This window comes from Salvelinus sp. IW2-2015, linkage group LG16, assembly GCF_002910315.2.
Source record: "Salvelinus sp. IW2-2015 linkage group LG16, ASM291031v2, whole genome shotgun sequence".
Classification (NCBI taxonomy): Eukaryota; Metazoa; Chordata; class Actinopteri; order Salmoniformes; family Salmonidae; genus Salvelinus; species Salvelinus sp. IW2-2015.
The window spans coordinates 13,149,287-13,171,641 of record NC_036856.1 but is presented as its reverse complement, the minus strand read 5'-3'; the positions used below and the strand labels follow the sequence as shown (position 1 = coordinate 13,171,641).

Genomic DNA, 22,355 nt, shown 5'->3' with positions numbered 1-22,355 from the left:
TCACAAGATGCAAAGTGACATGTCTCCCGCCACTAGCCAAGGGTGCCCAGTCTCTATGGAGGCCGCTTGGCAGGAGGGGGAATGTGCACTGCTATGGTACCTAATCTGGAGGCTATTGACCCCTACAGAGGCAATTACATCTGGAAAAAAGAGCACTTTCAAAAATGTCCACAAGGCCATGGAGTGCAATGTAATACATTGGCATAATATACATAAATACCTTAGACCAGCCTTTTTCAAACCTCTCCTCTGGGACACCCAGACATTTCACAATGGCGGACAAGAATAAAGATGACGGCCCCCATGTACTTACCACAAATGCCTCATTTGCTAAATTTGCCATATTATACAGTGTTCGCTATTACTCTTTTTTTTGTATCTGCATTAGCAGTTAACTTGATCACAATACTAATTTCAAGACTTCAATAAAGTAATTTATTTGCATATTGAACCATGTTGCACGCAGTAGTTTAATAACTCTGTGGTAGTGCTAAAACAATGACATCATATCTGAATTCCTCCATCTTTATGCACCTTGGCCATTTTGGTGTAGCCCTGAACCAGCATACCTGATTCAATWAGTCAAGGGCCTGATGATTAGTTGACAAGTTGAATCAGGTGTGCTAGTTCTGTGGTCCTCAATGAGAGGTTTGAAAAAGGCTGCCATTAGAACTACCAGGCAATGAGTCTTGTCTCAGGACTTGAGCAAATAGCTTGCCTTGCGCAGAACTTTATTGCTGAAAGGAAATAAAGTCCAAACAACTATTTAGGTAAAATGGCAAATGGGGTCTTTCTGATTAAGGCAGTCATGTGGGGTCTCACACCAAGGGACACTACCATCGTCCACCATTACGTACGCCTCCAATTTCCCATCAAAATAAAAACCACTCAAAGCAATTATAGGAGAATGCCGGCTTCTTAAATGTGCTGCAACTAACATATACAATTATTTAATGTAATTTGTTATTTAGTGATAAAGTAAAAACCCAAAACTTTTTTTGTCGCTCAGTAACAACAACCTGTCTCCCACAGTCCAACTGACTAGCTAACGTAGTAACATAAAGCCATGTCGTGGGCTAGCAAGCTATCGAGTTAGCATAACTGCCATTGGATTCATACGGTGATGAAAATTGAAAACGTCCTGACATCGTATGGGTTACATTTCTTATTACAATATAGAATTATTCGTATGTTAAACCAGCAAGTGGTGAGATTGACCCAATGACTATAGGGATTGACTAAATTCGGACACCAAATCCACTCTCCTGGCTGGCTGGCTAGCTAACGAACTCCCGGCCTCGGACACTTGCAGACAGAGACAGACACTCCGGATTCGGTCACAAACAATCGATGTGTGAGAGTCGAAACTAAAATGTTAGTTTTTAGGCTGCTTGAATGGATGTTGTAAAGAAAATACTTGTCTCCGACTTTTTAAACATCAACTGGTACAAGTTTACATGCATTCTTTGACTTTTGAGGCGGTGTGTTCTTGGCAGTCGCTAGGTAGGTGTGTGTGGCTAGCTAATTACAGCTAGCGAGGCACACACAAACCATTACCTAGCACTCACTCAGCAGTAAGCCAGCTAGCTAGGTAGCTATGATAGCTAACGACTAGAAAAAAAACTTCAAGTTGTCGACTTAATTAAATTCAAAATCAATATTACTTTTAACCATCAACTGAAATTATATTTTAACTTACGGAGAAGAGGTGTCCCTTTTGCTTTTCACTTGTTTTGACAGACAATTTACACCCGTAATTCGATGTACAAAAAGAATAAATCCCGGGGATCCCCTCTTCAGCCCTGCCCGCTGCCACTCTGACCGGTTGCCAAATAATGAGCTGCTCTCACACATGGAACAAGGCGTCACTTCACTATCATGTGGTCACACAAGGGGCAACCGAGTCAGCACACATTAGGACCACTGATCATATCATACATGTAAAAAGTCCACCGTTTTCAGTTGCATCCTCTGTCTCGTCATTGCAATGTTTAGCCCCCCCATCTAGTTTTGAATACTATAGTTGCCATCACAGTCTACACCACACTGCTGTTTTGTCATAAAACAATTAAATGATTGTCTGAGAAAATAATTATATAAGCAGTAACTATGAGAAAAAAATGTAAAAGCATAGGCCAATAGTTAGTCATTGAAAACGGTTATTGATCTGTAAATATTTCTTAATGTCATCATGGCCCATGACAAGTCAGTGCTTTAGTTTGAAATCTCCACAAAACAATAATGAGCAGCTCGAAAGTCAATACTACAACAACAACAAACAAACTAAATACTGGTGCATAGCAATGTGGGACATACCAGACATATGAATGTGCTATGTGATGTCTCCACTCTCTTTCAATGAGTCCTGACCAATACCAATAATTCTCCAGATCATGTCCTTGGGGGCATGCAGATCTTGGAACAGTATCTCAGTGCAGACTTATTGAGAGATAGACTGGGAATGGGATGCAAGTAATATAAGTGAGAACTTATATGAGATTGCATCAGATTGTGGGCTAAATTCCACCAATTCAAAAGTCAAATTCAACCCCTGAATATCACTATAATTGAACCTTATCAATATCACAATCCCACCGCAGTGGTCCCAATACTTCCCTGTGACTGAGTCATGCTGTGAACCTAATTTCAATCTGAAGTGAATGAAACCTTATACTGATCAACTAGGCCAGGGTTTCCCAAACTTGGTCCTGGGGCCCCCCTCCTGGGTGCACATTTTGTGTTTTGCACTAGCAACACACAGCTGATTCAAATAGCCAAGTCATCATCAATCTTTGATTATTTGAATATTCTGTATAGTGCTAGGGCAAAATCCAAAACGTGTACCCATGGGGGGCCCCAGGACCCGAGGGGAACCCCTGAATAAGGKTGATTGAAGTCTCTTCAAACCTTGGTGTCCTCATAACAATCAGTTATAAATTAAAACATGAAATTGGATACATTGACCAAAAGTGTATGTTATGCCTGGACCAAAAACAAATCATACATCTAACTATAAATAGCTGAAGGCACCAAAATCAATGCCCTTGTCTAGCCACTGCATTCTCAATACCTAATTTGTTGTGTGAACTCAAGAGTAGTTCAAAAGAACACCTGTGGCATAAAGCTGGCATCCTCTTCTGAATGAGTTGATGACATTCCCTTTCCTGGATGGAGCAGTGGGGGAAAACACCCTCAAGAAACAGGAGCAATTATACAGTACCAGTGCACTCTGCTCAATCCTTTCTATTTGGGGCCAAATGTCAAGCGATATGTGAAGTGTCAGAAATCTGGCCTTTAGAGAAAAGGAAAATGGATTGAATCCATTGCTTCAAACCAGTACAAAGGAAATATATGGACTATGTGTGACACTGGCTGTAAACAACAAGGCACTATTAACTTAATCCCTTCTGAAGTACAGTATCAAAGCAGGAAGTACCCCTCCCTGTCATGATCAACAGTACTCACTATTTGGCAGGAAGCAACTTCTTTCAGAACTGTTTATGCTGACACTTATCACCTAACAAGCATCACTGCCCCAACAGCACTTATGAACATAGCCAAAATCCAACAACATATTACTTTCTAAAATGACGTACAAAACCGTGAGGCTGATTGGTGTACAATGATTGTAGTTTGTTGGGTGTCCAGCAATTGTTGTAAACTTGTTGAGTGTGCAAGTCATATCAAAGGAAAGACAGCCATAACAACTGCATGGCGGACTAGTCAAAAAGATAGTCATGTGACCATTACTACAACACTGACCCTGAGGTCAGTATTTATCCCTGCAGTAATTCACCATCAGGAGGGCTTCAGCATTCCCCTGGATAAGGAACACCTCACAAGGACTACAAATCAGACTCATCCGTCAAGTCAAAGGGAAAGGGTAGTTTAAAAGGGTACCCTCCTCTATTCTGTGCCTGAATGATACTCTACCCAAACTAACTCAACTTTGAATCTCACATTAGACCCACAAGAAGCAAGGTGTCTTTTCTGTATGGGATCATGTATTGTAATGTGCAGTTAGCTGGGAAAATGTACTTTATGAAAGTGTTTTCATAAAAGCTAAAGGAAGTTATTTCCAACCAATTTCACAGCACAATATGAATATAGTTTTTTAAATGAAAACTATCTAATTCATGTAGGCTTTACAAAAGTAAAGCATGTAGTTTATCACAGCATGGTAGTGGGAAAAGTCATGATGATCTCAATATAGTTTTCAATATAGAACTCAGTTATAATAAACATCTAAGTACTCTTCCTGACAAACATTTCCAAACAGTTTGGTTGTAAAAAATCATGTTTATTCAGATTTTTATTAAAAAAATAAAAAATAAAAACTGTKATCGAAAAAACACATGCATAGAGTACTCAAGCTTTGTGTCCATATATTTTTAGATTTCCACATGGGACACCTTCCTGAACTGTGGCAATTTCAAAAATAGTTCTGAGTTTGGGATGTACAGTACCAGTCAAAAGTTTGGACACACCTACTCATTCAAGGATTTTTCTTTATTCTACTATTTTCTACATTGTAGAATTAGAAAAATAGTGAAGACATCAAAACTATGAAATAACACGTATGGAATGTAGTAACCACATTTTTTTTTTAACAAATCAAAATATGATCAATACCCATAGCTTGTAGGGAGGCAGGGTTACCATGGTGTAAGGACTTGTAGTGCCTTGCCATGGGGTAGTCTTCATTGCCTACCCGTATGACGTACTTGTGTTCCGCTAAGCGGTCTTGAAGGCGTCTCTTTGTCCGTCCAATGTAGAACACCTTGCACTGTGGACATTCCAATCTATAGATGACATGAGTGGTTTTGCAGTTAATGAAATGCTCATCATCAACTATTCAGAGGAGACTGTGTGAATCAGGCCTTCATGGTTGTATTGCTGCAAAGAAACCACTACTAAAGAACACCAATAAGAGGAAGAGACTTGCTTGGGCCAAGAAACATGAGCAATGGACATTAGACCGGTGGAAATCTGTCCTTTAGTCTGATGAGTCCAAATTTGAGATTTTTGGTTCCAACCGCCATGTCTTTGTGAGATGCAGAGTAGGTGAACGGATGATTTCCGTATGTGTGGTTCCCACCATGAAGCATGGAGGAGGAGGTGTGATGGTGTAGGCGTGCTTTGCTGGTGACATTGTCTGATTTATTTAGAATTCAAGGCACACTTAACCAGCATGGCTACCACAGCATTCTGCAGCAATACACCATCCCATCTGGTTTGTGGTTAGTGGGACTAGCATTGGTTTTTCAACAGGACAATGACCCAAAACACACCTCCAGGATGTGTAAGGGCTATTTGACCAAGAAGGAGAGTGATGGAGTGCTGCATCAGATGACCTGGCCTCCACAATCATCGACCTCAACCCAATTGAGATGGTTTGGGATGAGTTGGACCGCAGAGTGAAGGAAAAGCAGCCAACAAGTGCTCAGCATATGTGGGAACTCTTTCAAGAATGCTGGAAAAGCATTCCAGGTGAAGCTGGTTGAGAGAATGCCAAGAGTGTGCAAAGCTGTCATCAAAGCAAAGGGTGGCTATTTTGAAGAATCTCAAATATAGAATATATTTTGATTTGTTTAACACTTTTTTGGTTACAACATGATTATATCAGGTATGAAGGTAAGACCCAGATGCAGACAACGTAGAATTAAGTGGTTTAATAATCCAACAGGGGCAGGCAATAGACAGGTCAAGGCAGGCAGGGGTCAGTAAACCAGAGGTGGGGCAACAGACGACAGGCAGGCTCAGGGTAGGCAGAGGTCTATAATCCAGAGGTGGAGCAGAGGTGCAGGTCGGCAGGCAGGGTCAGGCAGAGTGATCCGGCAGGCGAGCTCAGAGTCAGGACAGGCAAGGGTCAAAACCAGGAGGGCGATTAAAAGATTGACTGGGAAAAGCAGGCGCTGATACAAAAACACTGGTTGACTAGACAAACAAGATGAACTGGCAACAGACAGAGAACACAGGTATAAATACACAGGGGATAATGGGGAAGATGGGCGACACCTGGAGGGGGGTGGAGACAATCACAAAGACAGGTGAAACAGATCAGGGTGTGACAGATTCCATATGTGTAATTTAATAGTTTTGATGTCTTCACCATTATTATACAATGTAGAAAATAGTAAAAATAAAGAAAAACCCTTGAATGAGTAGGTGTGTCCAAACTTTTGACTGGTACTGTATATTCAAAAAGGAACATGGGTATTTATGACAGGGGCCAAATGTTACAGAAGTTTGCTGTCTCATAGCAGGTTTATCAAAATACAGCTCAAAAGGGGCACCTGCTGGTCCAATAAGTAACTGCACTTGAAATGCAAACCTTACTACTGAATTCAAAAGAATGTTCTGCTACAAAATTATGCCAAGTTGTGCAAATCCTCAGGAATTGACTAGTAGCAGCAATTGTATAATTGTATCAGTAAATTCAGTGCATAAGGAAAATAACATTTGTACAAAGTAAACCAAGCTGTTTACCACAACTTAATAACAAWCCTTAAATTAAAATCAATTATTGAGGGTGGTCATATCTGTTTGGCTATTCTACCTTTGTTCTTATCTTTGTGTTCCAGCAGCCACATAGTTGTAGACTTGCACAAGGACAACTTGGCCTTCATCCTGGCATTTCTTTCCTCCCATTCCTCACTGGGGCCAGACAGTTCTGGTTCCTTTGGCCCAGCGTCTTTGGAACAGTTATTGCGAGTGTTCATATCTCTTTAGCTGCCTTTTTCTTTGTTCTTCTCTCTGTGGTCCAGCAGCCACAGTGTACCCTGAAACAAAGATGCCTCTGCCCTTTTCCTGGCATGCCTTTCCTCCTCTTCCTTAGTGGGACAATAATAATGTTTGGCGCAGTGTCCTGTCTCCCAGAATCCTCCCATAGTGTCCTTGTAAACCAATTTCACTGTTCTGCATTTAACCCAGCACTCTGTCAGCTGGTCATGCATCATCTGCAGCACTTTGTACAGGTTATGCGAGTCCTCTGAGAGGGCTGCAGCTACTCTGCAGTGCTGCTGCTGCTGCCACTGCAGCTTATGGTGCAGCTCCTGAAGCTGTGAGATGACTGCTGCTGTGAGATGACAGCCTTGTGTACCAAGATCAGAAAATGGTGGTCAGAGTAGAGGCTCTTGCACTTCAAGGCGACTTTAAGGCCTTGCTCTTTGTRTACATGACTCATTACTCACTTGTCAGAGTATGGAGCTTGGTCTGGAGGCCCTGGTAGTCTAACCCAATGTCCTGGAGCTTAGACTGCAGGCTGTGCTTGGAGGGTTTCATGTTCAGAGACCATGGTTTTATGTTCAGACATTAACTCCTGGTATTCAGCGAGGAGGTTGTGATGATCCGAGAGGAGCTCCTGAAGCTCCCCCTCTAGCGCCTGGTGATTAACTTCCAGTGGTTGGTGCTGACGGTTTGGTGCTGCAACGTCAGGGCTTGGTGCTGTGACATCAGGGCTTGGTGCTGCGACATCAGGGCTTGGTGCTGCGACATCAGGGCTTGGTGCTGCAACATTAGGGCTTGGTGCTGCAACATCAGGGCTTGGTGCTGCGACTTCTGAGCCTCACATGCTGAGCTTTCTGTCTGCAGCCTCTCACTCAGCTGAGCACTGTGGACCTTCACTGTGTCCAAAGCTGACTTCAGCTCCTTGACCATGGCCTCACCTTCCACTAATAGGCGGTGGCAGCGACTGCTCTCGGCCTGCAGGCTGGAAGTTAGGTCACTCTCTTTTGCAAAATTAATGGAATTTCTCAGCCTTGACCATCTCTGAGGCCACAGCCCCCTCCAAGTCACTGCAGACCGCTTTGGTCTCTTGACGCTCCTCCAGCACAATCTAATGCTTGGAGAGGGCAGCCTCGAGGTAAGCCTCAAGGTCAGCCTGGAGCTTCTGTGTCCTGATCTTTTCCTCTGATAGATTAGAGGTCATTCTGACAGCGCTCAGGCTAATTTCTGCATTGACCTCCAGGAAGGCTTTCACTTTAACCCTCAGGTCCTGCACTTGGGAGCTCTGATCTCGCTTTTCGAAGATCTCTCTCTCTCTCTCGGCTCTCTCTCTCTTTCGGCTCTCTCTTTTAACTGTTCACTTTGAGCTTTATCTGCAGATGAAGTAGCTCTATCACCATGGCCTGCCTCAGATGGACACCAGAGGTTCTTGCTGCTCATCGAGGGCAGCCTCGACGTCTAACTTTAGCATCTGGCTCCTGCCGTGTTCCTCTGCCAGTTCAGAGGCCAGTTGGTCAGCCTTCAGCATAAGAGAAGGCAAGAGATTACTCTGTTCCTGCGCTCAGCTCCAGCTTCTCAGTCTCTTGCTTCTTGATCTTGCTCTGCTCAATCTTGAGATCTGAAGCTATTTGAAGCTTTATGCTTGTGCAATGCTCCTTGTCCAGTGATGCCTGTAGAACAGCTAGCTGCCCCCCTTTTCTTCAGAGCCTCTCTCAGTGCAGCCATCTCGGGAATCCTCCCCATGGGATGGATGTGCAAGGGACCTAGATGACTTGTTCCCTTCCTCAGCATACTTTTTTTTAGCTGGTAAAGGCAGAGTATGTGGAGGGGGCAGGCTGTTGCTGGACCTCGTTAGCAATAAATGAGGCAGACTTCTCACACGTCTCCTTAATGATAGAGGTAGATTCCTTTCTCTGCATTTACTCCTGGGGAAGCAGCACCAGATGAAACATAGATATTTTAGTATCAGTATGTGGCCACTCTTAGAGCATCTTTACTCACATTAAAACAATCATATAAAAATGATTCTCACCCGTGTCCTGAGGGATGGAAGGGAATGGGGGTCCTTGTCATGGGCCTGTTCTTCACACTGTACCTGGTTGAGGCAAAGAAGTCAGAGAAGGTGGAAGAGGACGATTGCTCCTAGAGGAGGCAGACTGCTTCTGGGCCTCAACGACAGGGACAGACTTCTCATTAGATTCCTGATGTAGCAACATCACATGAAACAAAGGTATCTAGCATTAATGTGGCAGCTGGGGCTTGTCTTGTTGGATCTTTACTCACACTAAGATCACACTAGTTGGCTGCTCCTGGATGCCCATAGAAATACTCTGAAGAGACTCCTAATCAGACTGCTGAGGCAGCAACATCACATAAAACATCTAATATTTGTACGGGCCACATTTAATTAATGTTTGTCCACCCACTGTAAGTGTAGTAGATTAAATGTCACCTGTTTATTGAGGGAAGACTTGTCACTTCCCTCTGCTTTCTGGCTTTGGACAGAAGAGGCAGCCTTGCCATCAGTATTGTGAAAGGATGATGCTGAGGAGGCAGGTTGATTTTGGATCTGCTCAGCAATGGTGGAAAACTGCTCCTTCGCCTCCTCATGATACAGGCAGACTGCTTGTGGGCCTCCTTGGTGATAGAGGAGGCAGACAGCTGGGGGAGATCTTCGTGGGCTATACTCCACCTTGTCTCAGGGTAGTAAGTCGGTGGTCTGTTGATATCCTTCTAGCGGTGTGGGGGCTGTGCTTTGTACGGGGGTATCGTAGGACGGTGCCACAGTGTCCCGACTAACCCCTGTCTCAGTCTCCAGTATCCATGCTGCAATAGTCTATGTGCCGGGGGGCTAGAGTCAGTCTGTCCGATTTGGTGTAAATCTCCTGTCTTATCTGGTGTACTGTGGGAACTTAAGTATGCTCCCTCTAATTCTCTCGTCTCTCTCTTCTCTCTCAGAGGACCTAAGCCCTAGTACCATGCCTCAGGACTACCTGGCCTGACGACTCCAGGCCCCGTCCCCAGTCCACCTGGCCGTGCTGCTGATCCAGTTTCTGCTGCTTTGCCCTTTTGCTATGGAACCCTAAACTGTTCACCAGACGTTCTACCTTGTCCTGGACCTGCTGTTTTCGACCCTCTCTCTCCCTTTCCCTCCCTCTCTAACGCACCTGCTGTCTCAATCTCTGAATGCTCGGCTATGAAAAACCAACTGACATTTACTCCTGAGGTACTGACCTGTTACACCCTCTACAACCACTGTGATTATTATTTGACCTTGATGGTCATCTATGAACGTTTGAACATCTTGAAGAACGATCTGGCTTTAATGGCCACGTACTCTTATAATGTCCACCCGGCACAGCCAGAAAAGGACTGGCCAACCCTCAGAGCCTGGTTCCTCTTTTCTTCCTTGGTTCCTGCCTTTCTAGGGAGTTTTTCCTAGCCACTGTGCTTCTACATCTGCTTTACTTGTTCTTTTTGGGGATTTAGGCTGGGTTTCTGTATAAGCACTTTGTGACGTCTGCTGATATAAAAACGGCTTTATAAATACATTTGATTGAAACCTCACCGGTTTATTGAGGGATGTCTTGACACTCTTAGAGGAGTTTTCACCTCCCTCAACATGTATCTCCTGTACTTCCTGGCTATGAGCACAGGACAGTAGCCTTGTCCCCAGCGCTTGAACAGGAGGGAACAGGAGTGTTGCTGCAATGGATAGCAGTCTTTTTAAGGGCTTCTGCTATTTTCTTATTTTTTTTGCACTGATTGTAACTTTTTTGAAAATAAGGTTTCTGCCATCGTTTCCTATGACCGAAAATAACTTCTGTACATCAGAACAGCGCAAAAATATGTTGGTGAGTGCATAAACCGCCTCTACCCTCCATTCTATTGGCGAACGTATCACTGGAGAACAAACTGGATGAGCGCCGTTCAAGGCTATCCTATCCTAACAGAACCTGAAGAACTGAAATATCCTATGTTTCTCTTAGTTGTGGCTGAACAAGGACATGGATAATATGCATCAAGCTGTTTTTTTATGCATTGGCCAGACAGAACGGAAGCGTTGGGTAAGCTCAAGGGGGAGGTGTGTGTCTCTTTGTTAAAAACACCTGGTGCTCAATCTCTAATATTAAGGAAGTCTTGAGGTTGTAGACAATAAGTTGTAGACAATACTATTTACCAAGAGAGTTTTCATCTATATTTTTTGTAGCTGTCTATTTACCACCACAAACCGATGCTGGCATTAATACCACACTCAGCGAGCTGTATAGGGCAATAAGAAAACATTCAGAGGTGGCTATCCTAGTGGCCAGTGATTTTAATGCAGTGAAACTGTAATCCATTTTACCTCATTTCTACCAGCATGTCACCTGTGGCGAAGAAACTCTAGACCACCTTTACTCCACACACAGAAACGCATACAAATCTCTCCCTCGCCCCCCATTTGGCAAATCTGGCCATAACTCTATCCTCCTTATTCCTGTTTACAAGCAAAAACTCAATCTGGAAGTACCAGTGACGCACTCAATATGGAAGTGGTCCAATGAAGCGGATACTAAGCTACAGGACTGTTCAGGGATTCATTGAGGAGTTTATCACATTAGTCACCGGCTTTATTAATAAATGCATCGACGCGTTATCCCCACAGTGACCTTATGTATATATCCCAACCAGAGGCCATGGATTACAGGCAACATCCGTGCTGAGCTAAAGGCTAGAGCTGCCACTTTCAAGGAGCGGGACGCTAATCCGGACACTGATAAGAAATCTCGACCAGACAAGCTAAATGTCTTCTATGCTCACTTCGAGGTAAGCCACACTGAACCATGCATGAGCGCACCAGCTGTTCCGGATGACTTTGTGATCATGCTGTCCTTAGCCGATGTGAGTAAGAGCGTTAAACAGGTCAACATTCACCAGGCCACAGGGCAAGATGGATTACCAGGAAGCGTACTCAGAGCATGCGCTGACCAGCTGGCAAGTGTCTTCACTGACATTTTCAACCTCTCTCTGACACAGTCCGTAATACCTACGTTTCAAGCAGACCACCATAGTTCCTGTGTCCAAGAACGCCAAGGTAACCTCCCTAAATTACTATCGCCTACTAGCACTCACATCTGGAGCCATGAAATGCTTTGAAAGGCTGGTCATGGCTCACATCAACACCATCATCCCAGACACCCTGCCCCAACAGATTCACAGATGACGCAATATTTATTGCACTCCACATTGCCCTTTCCCACGTGGACCAGAGGAACACTTATGTGAAAATTGTGTTCATTGACTACAGCTCAGCGTTCAACACCATAGTGCCCTCCAAGCTCATTACTAAGCTAAAGACTCTGGGACTGAACACCTCCCTCTGCAACTGGATCCTTGACTTCCTGATGAGCCACCCCCATCCTGTACTCCCTATTCACCCAAGAATGTTTGGCCATGCACAACTCCAACACTGTCATAAAGTTTGGATCACTGACGACGATGAGACAGCCTATTGGGAGCAGGTCAGAGACCTGGCAGTGTGTTTCCAGGACAACAACCTCTCATTCATCGTCAGCAAGACAAAGGAGCTGATCGTGGACTACAGGAAATGGAGGGCAGAACAAGCCCCCATTCACATCAACAGGGCTGTAGTGGAGTGGGTTGAGAGCTTCAAGCTCCTCAGTGTCCACATCACTAAGGATTTATCATCGTCCACACACATACCAACACAGTTGTGAAGAGTGCCCGACAATGCCTCTTCCCCCTCAGGATGTTGAAAAGATTTTGCATGGGCCCTTAGAAAGTTCTACAGCTGCACCATTGAGAGCATCTTGACTGGCAGCATCACCGCTTAGTATGGCAACTGCTTGGCATCCGACCGCAATACACTACAGAGGGTAATGCATACGGCCCAGTACATCACTTGGGTCAAGCTCCCAGCCATCCAGGACCTCTATAACAGGCGATGTCAGAGGAAGGCCCTACTCCAGCCATCCAAATCATAGACTGTTCTCTCTGCTACCGCACAGCAAACGGTACCGATGTACCAAGTCTGGAACCAACAGGAACCCGAACAGCTTCCACCACCAAGCCATAAGACTGCTACATAGTTAGTTAAATAGTTCACCAAATAGCTACCCAGACTATCTGCATTGTCCCTTTTTGCACTAACTTTTTTGAAGTCACATAGGCTGATACTATTTATTATTGTTCCTAGTTATATGTACTGTACATATCTACCACAATGAACTTGTAGCCCTGCACATCAACTCGGTAATGGTGCCCCCGTATATAACCAAGTTATCATTACTCATTGTGTATTTATTAGTACTTTTATTATGAGGTGCTTTACTTTTCTATTATTTCTCTATTTTCTTTGTCTCTGCATTGTTGGGAAGGGCCCTTAAGTAAGCATTTCACTGTTGGTCTACACCTGTTGTTTAGGAAGCATGTGACAAATAAAATTTGATTTGATTTGAGAGGCAGGATGGTCCGCCACCACCTCCTTTGACTCTCTGGCCTGACATGGCTCTGCAATGAAGGAGCAATGATTTCAAGATAGACCTATTTGTACAGACACAGTACATCTTTTTTTATGGTAGAAAATAACTGGTGAGATGATAGTATTAGCATTTTAGTATTTTATTAGGGTCCCCATTAGCTGATGCTGAAGGAGCAGCTACTKTTGCTGGGGTCCACACAAAACCCAAACATGGCATAATACAGAACATCAATAGACGAGAACAGCTCAGTTGCATATTTGAATAGTCAGAAATCTTAGGAACACTTTACATGGAATGGTGGCAAATCATCCAAAACATACATATCATCTTCTGAAATGGCTTCAATTCCACAAGGAGATACGTGTGTTGTTTTAGAAGGATACACACAAATACCAACAGAAATAGCAGAAAATGTCCTTTCTTCATCACTGGAGCTAAAGTCCTGTTGCGCATCTAGAGATGAATCAAAGTATAAATCTAAGTTATAATACAGAATGGGTGTATCACTGAAACAATAATTCTCTGTCTTACTAAACACCTACTACATTGCAAACCTGCTACTGGACTGTTTTAAGGTGCATTGAATTCATATCATACTTTAATAAATACTGTTAATTGTACAGATAATTACTGAATTACCTCCTCCTCAGTCGGTTATGGCCTAGTCCTTACCAATATACATCGAATCAAATGTCTTTCGTCACATGCGCCGAATACAACACCTTGCAGTGAAATGCTTACTTACAAGCTCTTAACCAACAATGCAATGTAAGAAAAAAAGTGTTAAGAAAGTATTACTAAAATAAACTGCAGTAAAAAATGTATCACTCCAGTAGACTGCACATTGTAAATAAGGTACTGGAACTGACTGACCCTGTATATATATACTTACTTACTTTCTTGTGTTCTTATTATTTCAATTTTTTGTGTGTTTTTGTTCTATCTTATGTTATTTTTAGTATTACATTGTTATTGATTAGAGCTTGCAAGAAGAAAGGCATTTCACTGTACTTTTGCATGTGACATTAAAACTTGAGACTTGAGACTTGAAAGGTCTTGGCCACAAACGGTGCAAATTTCAAATGGTGCAAAAGAAGCATCAGTTTTTCTGTAAATTTCTTAGGCCTATTTAATCATTCTATTTCATTGCTCCCATTTGACTTTAGTCTTGGTGCACTGCACACACAGCACAACTGACCATTATGCATGAAGTTAAAGATGTGTTTTTTGTCACATACAGTAGGTGCAGTGAAATGTGTTGTTTTACAGGGTATTGGGGTCAATAATTTACAATTAATTAATTCAGGGGTTGAATTGCACTCACCTATGACTCATGTTGACATGTCTTTCATAAATAGTTATCATGGTATAAAATCATATGCATGCATTTCACTACATGTTCATGGGAAAAGTCATGATAAATCTAAGATTATAAAATCAGCCACGGACAAACATTCTCAAACAGAGGGTAGTGCATACAGCCCAGTACATCACTGGGGCCAAGCTTCCTCCCCCCCATACGCTGCTGCTACTCTCTGTTATTATCTATGCATAGCCACTTTAATAACTCTACCTACATGTACATATTACCTCAATTACCTCGACTAACCGGTACATCCTGTATATAGCTTCGCTATTGTTATTTTACTGCTGCTCTTTAAATATTTGTAACTTTTCTTTCTTTAGGTATTTTTCTTAAAACTGCATTGTTGGTTAAGGGCTTGTAAGTAAGCATTTCACTTAGAGGGCTACTACACCTGTTGTATTCGGCACGTGACAAATACATTTTTTAAATTTGAAACACAAAATGGTTGCAAATACCACATTTATTCAGACTTTGTCCCTAAAAATATTGAAAAACAATATAAGCAATAAAAACATAGGCATTGGATAGAATATGGCAAATACTCAAGCTTCTGATGTGTCCATATAGATTGACTTAAATATCAAGCATTGAGTTGGATTTCTACATGTGAWTCTGGTAGTTAAAATACATTACACACTTGACTACATTTACTTTATAAAATGTCACTGTACAATAAAGGTTTCCCATGTGGCATATGTATACAATGTATTGTAAAGAAAACCTTTAACTAGAACTATAAAGACAAATTATAACATAACAAAAAGTAATACATTGACTTTCTTTATCCAAAAGTTTCTTGCATGTTCAAAAAATTTCCATCTTCATGATCTATGGAACTCAATAAATGAACTACAATTCATATGTATATCCAATAATAGTTGTGTTTGTGATGCATCTTCAAAATGGGCAAATCGGTGTTAACATGTCAAATGTTACAAAAAATATTCCTCTCTCAAAGCAGGTTTATCAAATCACAGCTCAAAGGGGACACCTGCTGGTCCATTAAGTAACTGCACTAATGAACATTCTGACTCTTTCACTATTCTCTCTTGCACTCTTTCAGGAAGATATTCAAACCCTTTATCTCAACACTACCAATTTAACATTCAAGTCCAAACTTAACATGAAACAAAACATGTTGCTGGTTCAATACATGAGAAGTAATGCCAAGTGTACCTACACTAATTCACGTGGATGTGGTGCTACAAAACAATGACTAGCTGTGAAAATCCTCAGCAAATGATTAGCAACAGTTGTAGAGTTAATCAACACCAGTAACTTCCATGCATAGGAAAAATGGCAGTCATACKAAGAAAAGCGGTCAAATATTTTGCTAAAGTTACAAAAATATCAACATTAATAAATTAATCGTATAACTGCTACTATGTTTTCCCAGTACCCCTCTAATTTTCAAAAGACGTAAAGAAACGATAGTTGAATTATAGACATCTTTTTGAGGCTAGAAGAATGGTAGCCCTTGTGTGTTGTCAATTTTCTCTCGCTCTCTCGTATGCATGTGTATGATGTGTTCATAGCAGGCTGGCCAGGCTGGTTGTCGGGCCGTTCTGGGCTTGAAACTGCCCAGGTGGTGGGCCGTCCGTCCACTGTCACAGAGAAGAGAGATTAATATTGTTAATTACCCATCTGAGCCAGACAGACAACAGAAACACAGCTAAACAACCTATATTATCTATTTACAATACACAACTTTTACGCCAGTAATAATTAAAGATAAAAAGTTAACAAAGATAAATTGATATGTACGCTGATTAGGTTGTGTTCGGGGAGGCTGCAGGCAGCAATGTGGTCCTGGAGAAGCTGCTGGGAGAAGTTCTGGTGCATCTGAGCAGCTTCATGGGCATCTATGGTGTTTCCCAGAGCCTTGTTCAGATCTACAGGGACAAGACAAAAATAGCATGGTCAAGGAAACCTACATCAGATACTTTAAGCTTAGTAGGGAGCATTGAAGCTCAATCCAAAGACAAAAGAAATGCACAGGTAGGGACGTACCTTTTAAAAGGGCCGAGGACCACAGCTGGACTGACATGTCAGGGATCTTGCTGGCCAGCTGCATCGCTGGAACCACCATGTTGTTGCTTTCCTAGAGAAAAACAAAAACATATTGTTACGCAAGCTACAGTTGAAGTCAGAAGTTTACATACACCTTAGTCAAATACATTTAAACTCAGTTTTTCACAATTCCTGACATTTAATCCGAGTAAAAATTCCCTGACTTAGGCCAGTTAGGATCACCACTTTATTTTAAGAATGTGAAATGTCAGAATAATAGTAGAGAGAATGATTTATTTAAACTTTTATTTCTTTCATCACATTCCCAGTGGGTCAGAAGTTTACATACACTCAATTAGTATTTGGTAGTATTGCCTTTAAATTGTTTAACTTGGGCCAAACGTTTCAGATAGCCTTCCACAAGCTTCACACAATAGGTTGGGTGAATTTTGGCCCATTCCTCCTGACAGAGCTGGTGTAACGGAGTCAGGTTTGTCAGCCTCCTTGCTCACACACACTTTTTCAGTTCTGCCCACAGATTTTCTATAGGATTGAGGTCAGGGCTTTGTGATGGCCACTCCAATACCTTGACTTTGTTGTCCTTAAGCTATTTTGCCACAACTTTGGAAGTATGCTTGAGGTCATTGTCCATTTGGAAGACCCATTTGCGACCAAGCTTTAACTTCCTCACTGATGTCTTGAGATGTTGCTTCAATATATCCACATGATTTTCCTTCCTCACGATGCCATCTATTTTGTGAAGTGCACCAGTTCCTCCTGCAGCAAAACACCCCCACAACATGATGCTGCCACCCCCATGCTTCACGGTTGGGATGGTGTTCCTCGTTTTGCAAGGCTCCCCTTTTTCCTCCAAACATAACGATGGTCATTATGGCCAAACAGTTCTATTTTTGTTTCATCAGACCAGAGGACACTTCTCCAAAAAGTACGATCTTTGTCCCCATGTGCAGTTGCAAACCGTAATCTGGCTTTTTTATGGCGGTTTTGGAGCGGTGGCTTCTTCCTTGCTGAGCGGCCTTTCAGGTTATGTCGATATAGGACTCGTTTTACTGTGGATATAGATACTATTGTACCTGTTTCCTTCAGCATCTTCACAAGGTCCTTTGCTGTTGTTCTGGGATTGATTTGCACTTTTCACACCAAAGTACGTTCATCTCTAGGAGACAGAACGCGTCTTCTTCCTGAGCGGCATGACGGCTGCGTGGTCCCATGGCGTTTATACTTGCGTATTATTGTTTGTACAGATGAACGTGGTACCTTCAGGGGTTTGGAAATTGCTCCCAAGGATGAACCAGACTTGTGAATGTCTACAATTTTTTTTTCTGAGGTCTTGGCTGATTTCTTTTGATTTTCCCATGATGTCAAGCAAAGAGGCACTGAGTTTGAAGGTAGGCCTTGAAATACATCCACAGGTACACTTCCAATTGACTCAAATGGTGCCAATTAGCCCATCAGAAGCTTCTAAAGCCATGACATCATTTTCTGGAATTTTCCAAGCTTTTTAAAGGCACAGTCAACCGAGACTTCTGACCCACTGGAATTGTGATACAGTGAATTATAAGTGAAATAATCTGTCTGTAAACAATTGTTGGAAAAATGACATGCACAAAGTAGCTGTCCTAACCGACTTGCCAAAACTATAGCTTGTTAACAAGACATTTGTGGAGTGGTTGAAAAACAAGTTTTAATGACTCCAACCTAAGTGAATGTAAACGTCCGACTTCAACTGTACATACACAAATACTTTTTCCCGCACACGTTGAATAAAATGTATACTATACAGTAAGCTATGGACCCATACATCATTTTTGTAATGGGGCAGGGTAGATGTTCCTCGCAAAATATCCATTTGTGACCATTGTGGAGTGATCTTACCCTGTGGTTTCCCAGTACATAGAATATATGGCCTAGCAGAACCAGTGAGCAGGCTGTCAGTCTATTCAGGTCCTCCGCGTTGGACATCTTCAGAGTTTCTCTAAGGAACCGTCTGCAATAAGAATATCATTATGAAATTACTTATTTCCTCAATTCCCACATAAAATTTGAGGACTTATGGGACACTTCTCAGCAACTCAGTAAAAGAGGAGGTGGGGGAGACTCACTTGGCCTCGTTGTAGCGTCCTTGGAAGAAGGACAGGAGTCCTCGGATGTAGAAAGCTGCAGCGCGGAGACAGTGAGAGCTGCAACACAATCAAACAAACAAGTCCGTCAGCTTGTAGTCAAATACACCATCTCAGCAACGGGCTGCATTCTTAGCCTTAAAAAAACAAGGTATTTGSCTCTGAGAATGTGTTTGGATTACAAAACAAAATTGAGCAACCATTAAAATCTCTGTGTTATGCAATACGTGTTTACACACCTCACAGGAAAGTTGTGATCAGGGTTTATCCTCTCAAGGAGACTGTAGAGCTTTAAAAGAAACAAGGTTAATACAGTTGACAATACTTTATTTTGAGTAAAAATGCATTATGTGTGTGTGTGTCTACTAACCTCCTGGTGTCTGTTTCCTTCCCTGATGTAGACGCTGGCCAGGTTTGTCACAATGAACGCCCACAGCTCCTGGTGTGTGGTTAGCTGGAAAGGAAACAGAGATTAACTTACTATCCAAAACGTGACAATGTAATACATATTGAACACATGCAGAGAGAACTCGTATAATAAGTTTAGCGTTACGACTTACGTCACTTACCCGCAAAGCGGCGGTGAACTGTGCCTCTGCGTTGTCCATACAGTTGACAGATATGCAATACAGGCCCTGAAAAATGGAACAGCATATAAAGTTAAAAGAAGGGAGTTTTAGAGTTCCAGTTAGAGAAGTGGGTGGTAAACTGTTATTCAAAATAGTGAATTGAGGGTATGTATTCTGGGTGAAGGTTTCAAATACTTACTAGTAGAGTGTGGAGTTGGGCAGCGTGATTGGTGAATAACCTGGGGGACTGTTGGCACAGTTGGCAGACCTGGGAGATCTGGGATATGGAGAGAGAAAGTCATCATCTCAACGGTCAATGGGCATGAAATTGCCCATCATATATTCCAGTAGCTACTTTGATTGAACTTTTAAACATTCCACTGTAACTTCGCACAGTGTTTATGTTCAGAGTGAATGAGTAAAACAGAAATAAGATTGGTCCATGGAAGCTTCTACATTACCTCTTGTAATGCAGTAGCCTTGTGACCAGTGACTAGCCGACACATGATGATGTGCTCCAGCAGAATGACCTGGAACGTTGAAAGGATGGGACTGCTGTCCAGCACTGAAATAAAGGGGGGGGGGGGACAAGACGTTTTAGACAACAGTGGGTGTTAAAGAGATGATTTTGATAGTAGTACAGGAAAGAGGTGACACATGTGGGCTTCAAATCACTTACTTTTTAGTTTCTCAAGCTGCATGAGTGCTTTGTCTGTGTATTTCTGTGCCTTCTCCAAATACCCTGCTTGCATGGAGTGCATGACAGTCACCTGGAACATATAGAGAACAAGGTTATTACCATGTAACATGTTGCTTTTACCTATCCAATCCTTTCAGATCTGCACCAGTGTCTCAGGGGAATCAGTCCTCAGGTATCAGATGAGAAGGGAAAATATGGGGCTCACCAGGTAGACGAGAACACACATGTGTTCCTTGGGCAGCCAGTGGAAGAGGTCAGCAGGGTTACTGGGCAGGATCTCATCATCATGGAGTGTAGAGATCGTCTGGATGCACTGCTGCAGCTGCTTAAGACAGGGCTTCACACTCTTCACCTGCAACATAACATGGAGGTGGTCAATACCAGTGAAGCTGTTTCAACTAAACTACAAATGAGTGGGAAAGCATATAGGCTATCTTGTCCAGGGGTGCATGACTACAATCTTGGGTGTTATTGCCCTTGTGGACCACAGTTAGTGCATCGGTGGTTTCGATCCAGCCTGACAGGAGTCTTTACCTGTCCGGCATCCAGGTAGTGTGTGACCTGCAGCACCAGGAAAAATACCCTGAGAGACTCTTTCTGGATGGGGTTTCCCTGCCAGTTCTCCACAATCGTCCCGCACAGCGTGAGCAGAGGGTGCACCTCCCCCAGCTTCCTCTCCATCAGTAGGAGCTGATACACAGGATAAACAGAACATTACGGTATAGATTCTCCAGTGCAAAATATTAGTTTATACCCATGATATAAGTGCATTGCATACTTAAGATATCTGTTAATATTTACTAAAACACAAATGACAGATACAAAATTCAGCATTTTCATAAAATAATTTGAGACTTACCATTCCTTTACTCAGGAGGAACAGCGCCCTGAGAAACACACATTGCATACTCAGCCGACCGTTATAATTTTTTTTTCATTAAGTTCACTGGAGGGCATGTTTAACATAACATCTACTGTATCTTGTTTAACTGATTATTAAATGTGGACAGAAAAAGTAAATAGTTCAGCGCAGCAAGGTTACGGTACCTGGTGTATTCCGAGCCCACCACTCTGGCATACTCAGCACCGACCCCTAGGAGGTCACAGGCAGACACAAGGTCTTTCTCCAGAGTGTGCAGTTGCTGATAAATGAAAAAAAGAAGACACATTCAATGCACTGCAATGTAAAGGCTTACAATCAAACATCCAAAAGAGACAAGTCAATTCAGTCAGAATTTGCAGTACATCTTACAGTACAACATACCGCTAGTTGAAACAGCAGGCGACAGTGCCAATAGGGAGTTTGCTGTGAGATCTGGATTGCCTTTCGCAGTAAAGGCTTTGCAGAATCTACCAGATTCTGAACACAACAAATATAGAATCAAAACTACTCGACCTTACACTTGAATGAAAACATGTTTGTCAAAATGGGTCTCCAGACATTGCAAAAGCAGGAAATGTATTTTAGCTTTATTTACCGGTACCTGCTGACAATAGAGTTCTGACAAAAGACTTGCTGCTTCAAATTTAACATCTTCAAATTGTGGGATCTGAGATATTCTGTTAAGGATACCCCTTAATTGACATTTAATACAGAATTTTACTATCGAGACATAATATACCAGATGGAACAGCAAACACAGAACTGAGAAATGTTCTGCAGAATTGCACGACATTGTAATGCTAGTTACTGTAGTGTTGGCGTTGAAACCATAGCATTGAAAAGGATACTTGTTGTGATATTAACCACTAAAAAAAAATAGAAAAGAGGAGATGTTAGAGACAAAATACAGTACAATGTTGCATGCAGTCAAAGCAAGCAACAGTAGTAGCAACTTCTAACACATTGAACGAGTGAAAGATGCGCAGGCCTGCCGGCTAGGCTATCATGCTAACAAATTATCTTCTGAGTCCAAATACCTATGACTGATACCAGAAAGCCAGGCTTTAAAGCTAGTTATCGAACTTATTACTGTTCCCATTTCACTATTCAAGGCCTCGATCAACGCATCTCTGGTTCCATCATCGAGCTTTCCTAAACTCTCCCTCACCGCTTTCTCCAAGTGGCTCCGCGCCAGCTCGCTGTTCTTCGTATGATGATAGAGAACCGAGCCGAGTTGAAGGTGAGTTCTGGCCTCCACCCTTTGCGGAGGTTTAAACTGGAAAACCGCTTGAAGACAATGCACACACAAACGAATTTTGGGTGGACTTGAGGTGCGGAAATGTTCTGCAAAGCCAAGGAGGGCGAGGTACCACGACTCCGGGGCCTCTACGTTGGACGCCATTTTCCCGAAAACAACAACAACAACAAGTACTGAACGCTGTGTCAAAAAAAAAACTGAGTGCTGTGTCACCCTC

The 22,355-nt window shown here is 42.5% G+C and overlaps 2 protein-coding genes across 9 annotated transcripts in view; both read right to left on the bottom strand.

The window, feature by feature from the left end:
• The window catches only part of LOC111975441 (transcriptional repressor p66-alpha), a 32,962-nt gene extending 31,052 nt beyond the window's left edge, over positions 1-1,910 (bottom strand). For 3 of the 6 annotated variants that reach the window (XM_024003730.2, XM_024003732.2, XM_024003733.2), the window contains exon 1: positions 1,700-1,910. The gene's annotated coding sequence lies outside the window, so the exon portion shown is untranslated. The remainder of the gene's footprint in view (positions 1-1,699) is intronic. The other 3 variants (XM_024003731.2, XM_024003734.2, XM_024003735.2) reach the window with 1 other exon arrangement.
• Positions 1,911-15,559: 13,649 nt separating this feature from the next.
• Positions 15,560-22,353, bottom strand: LOC111975609 (MAU2 chromatid cohesion factor homolog). Of its 3 annotated transcripts, none has more exons than XM_024004021.2 (19): positions 22,049-22,353; positions 21,729-21,746; positions 21,476-21,547; positions 21,262-21,357; positions 21,045-21,139; positions 20,857-20,884; positions 20,532-20,687; positions 20,203-20,349; positions 19,977-20,067; positions 19,759-19,862; positions 19,497-19,574; positions 19,289-19,363; positions 19,099-19,182; positions 18,968-19,017; positions 18,711-18,788; positions 18,484-18,595; positions 16,588-16,678; positions 16,342-16,469; positions 15,560-16,181 (listed from the first exon to the last, which is right to left on the bottom strand). In XM_024004021.2, the coding sequence occupies exons 1-19, from the start codon at positions 22,280-22,282 to the stop codon at positions 16,107-16,109; spliced, it is 1,812 nt and encodes a 603-aa protein (XP_023859789.1). In that variant the 5' UTR covers positions 22,283-22,353; the 3' UTR covers positions 15,560-16,106. The 3 variants fall into 3 exon arrangements, with proteins under 3 accessions (XP_023859789.1, XP_023859790.1, XP_023859792.1); XM_024004022.2 differs by having other exon boundaries at positions 21,482-21,547; positions 22,049-22,348; XM_024004024.2 differs by having other exon boundaries at positions 19,298-19,363; positions 21,482-21,547; positions 22,049-22,348.
• Positions 22,354-22,355: the final 2 nt, after the last annotated feature.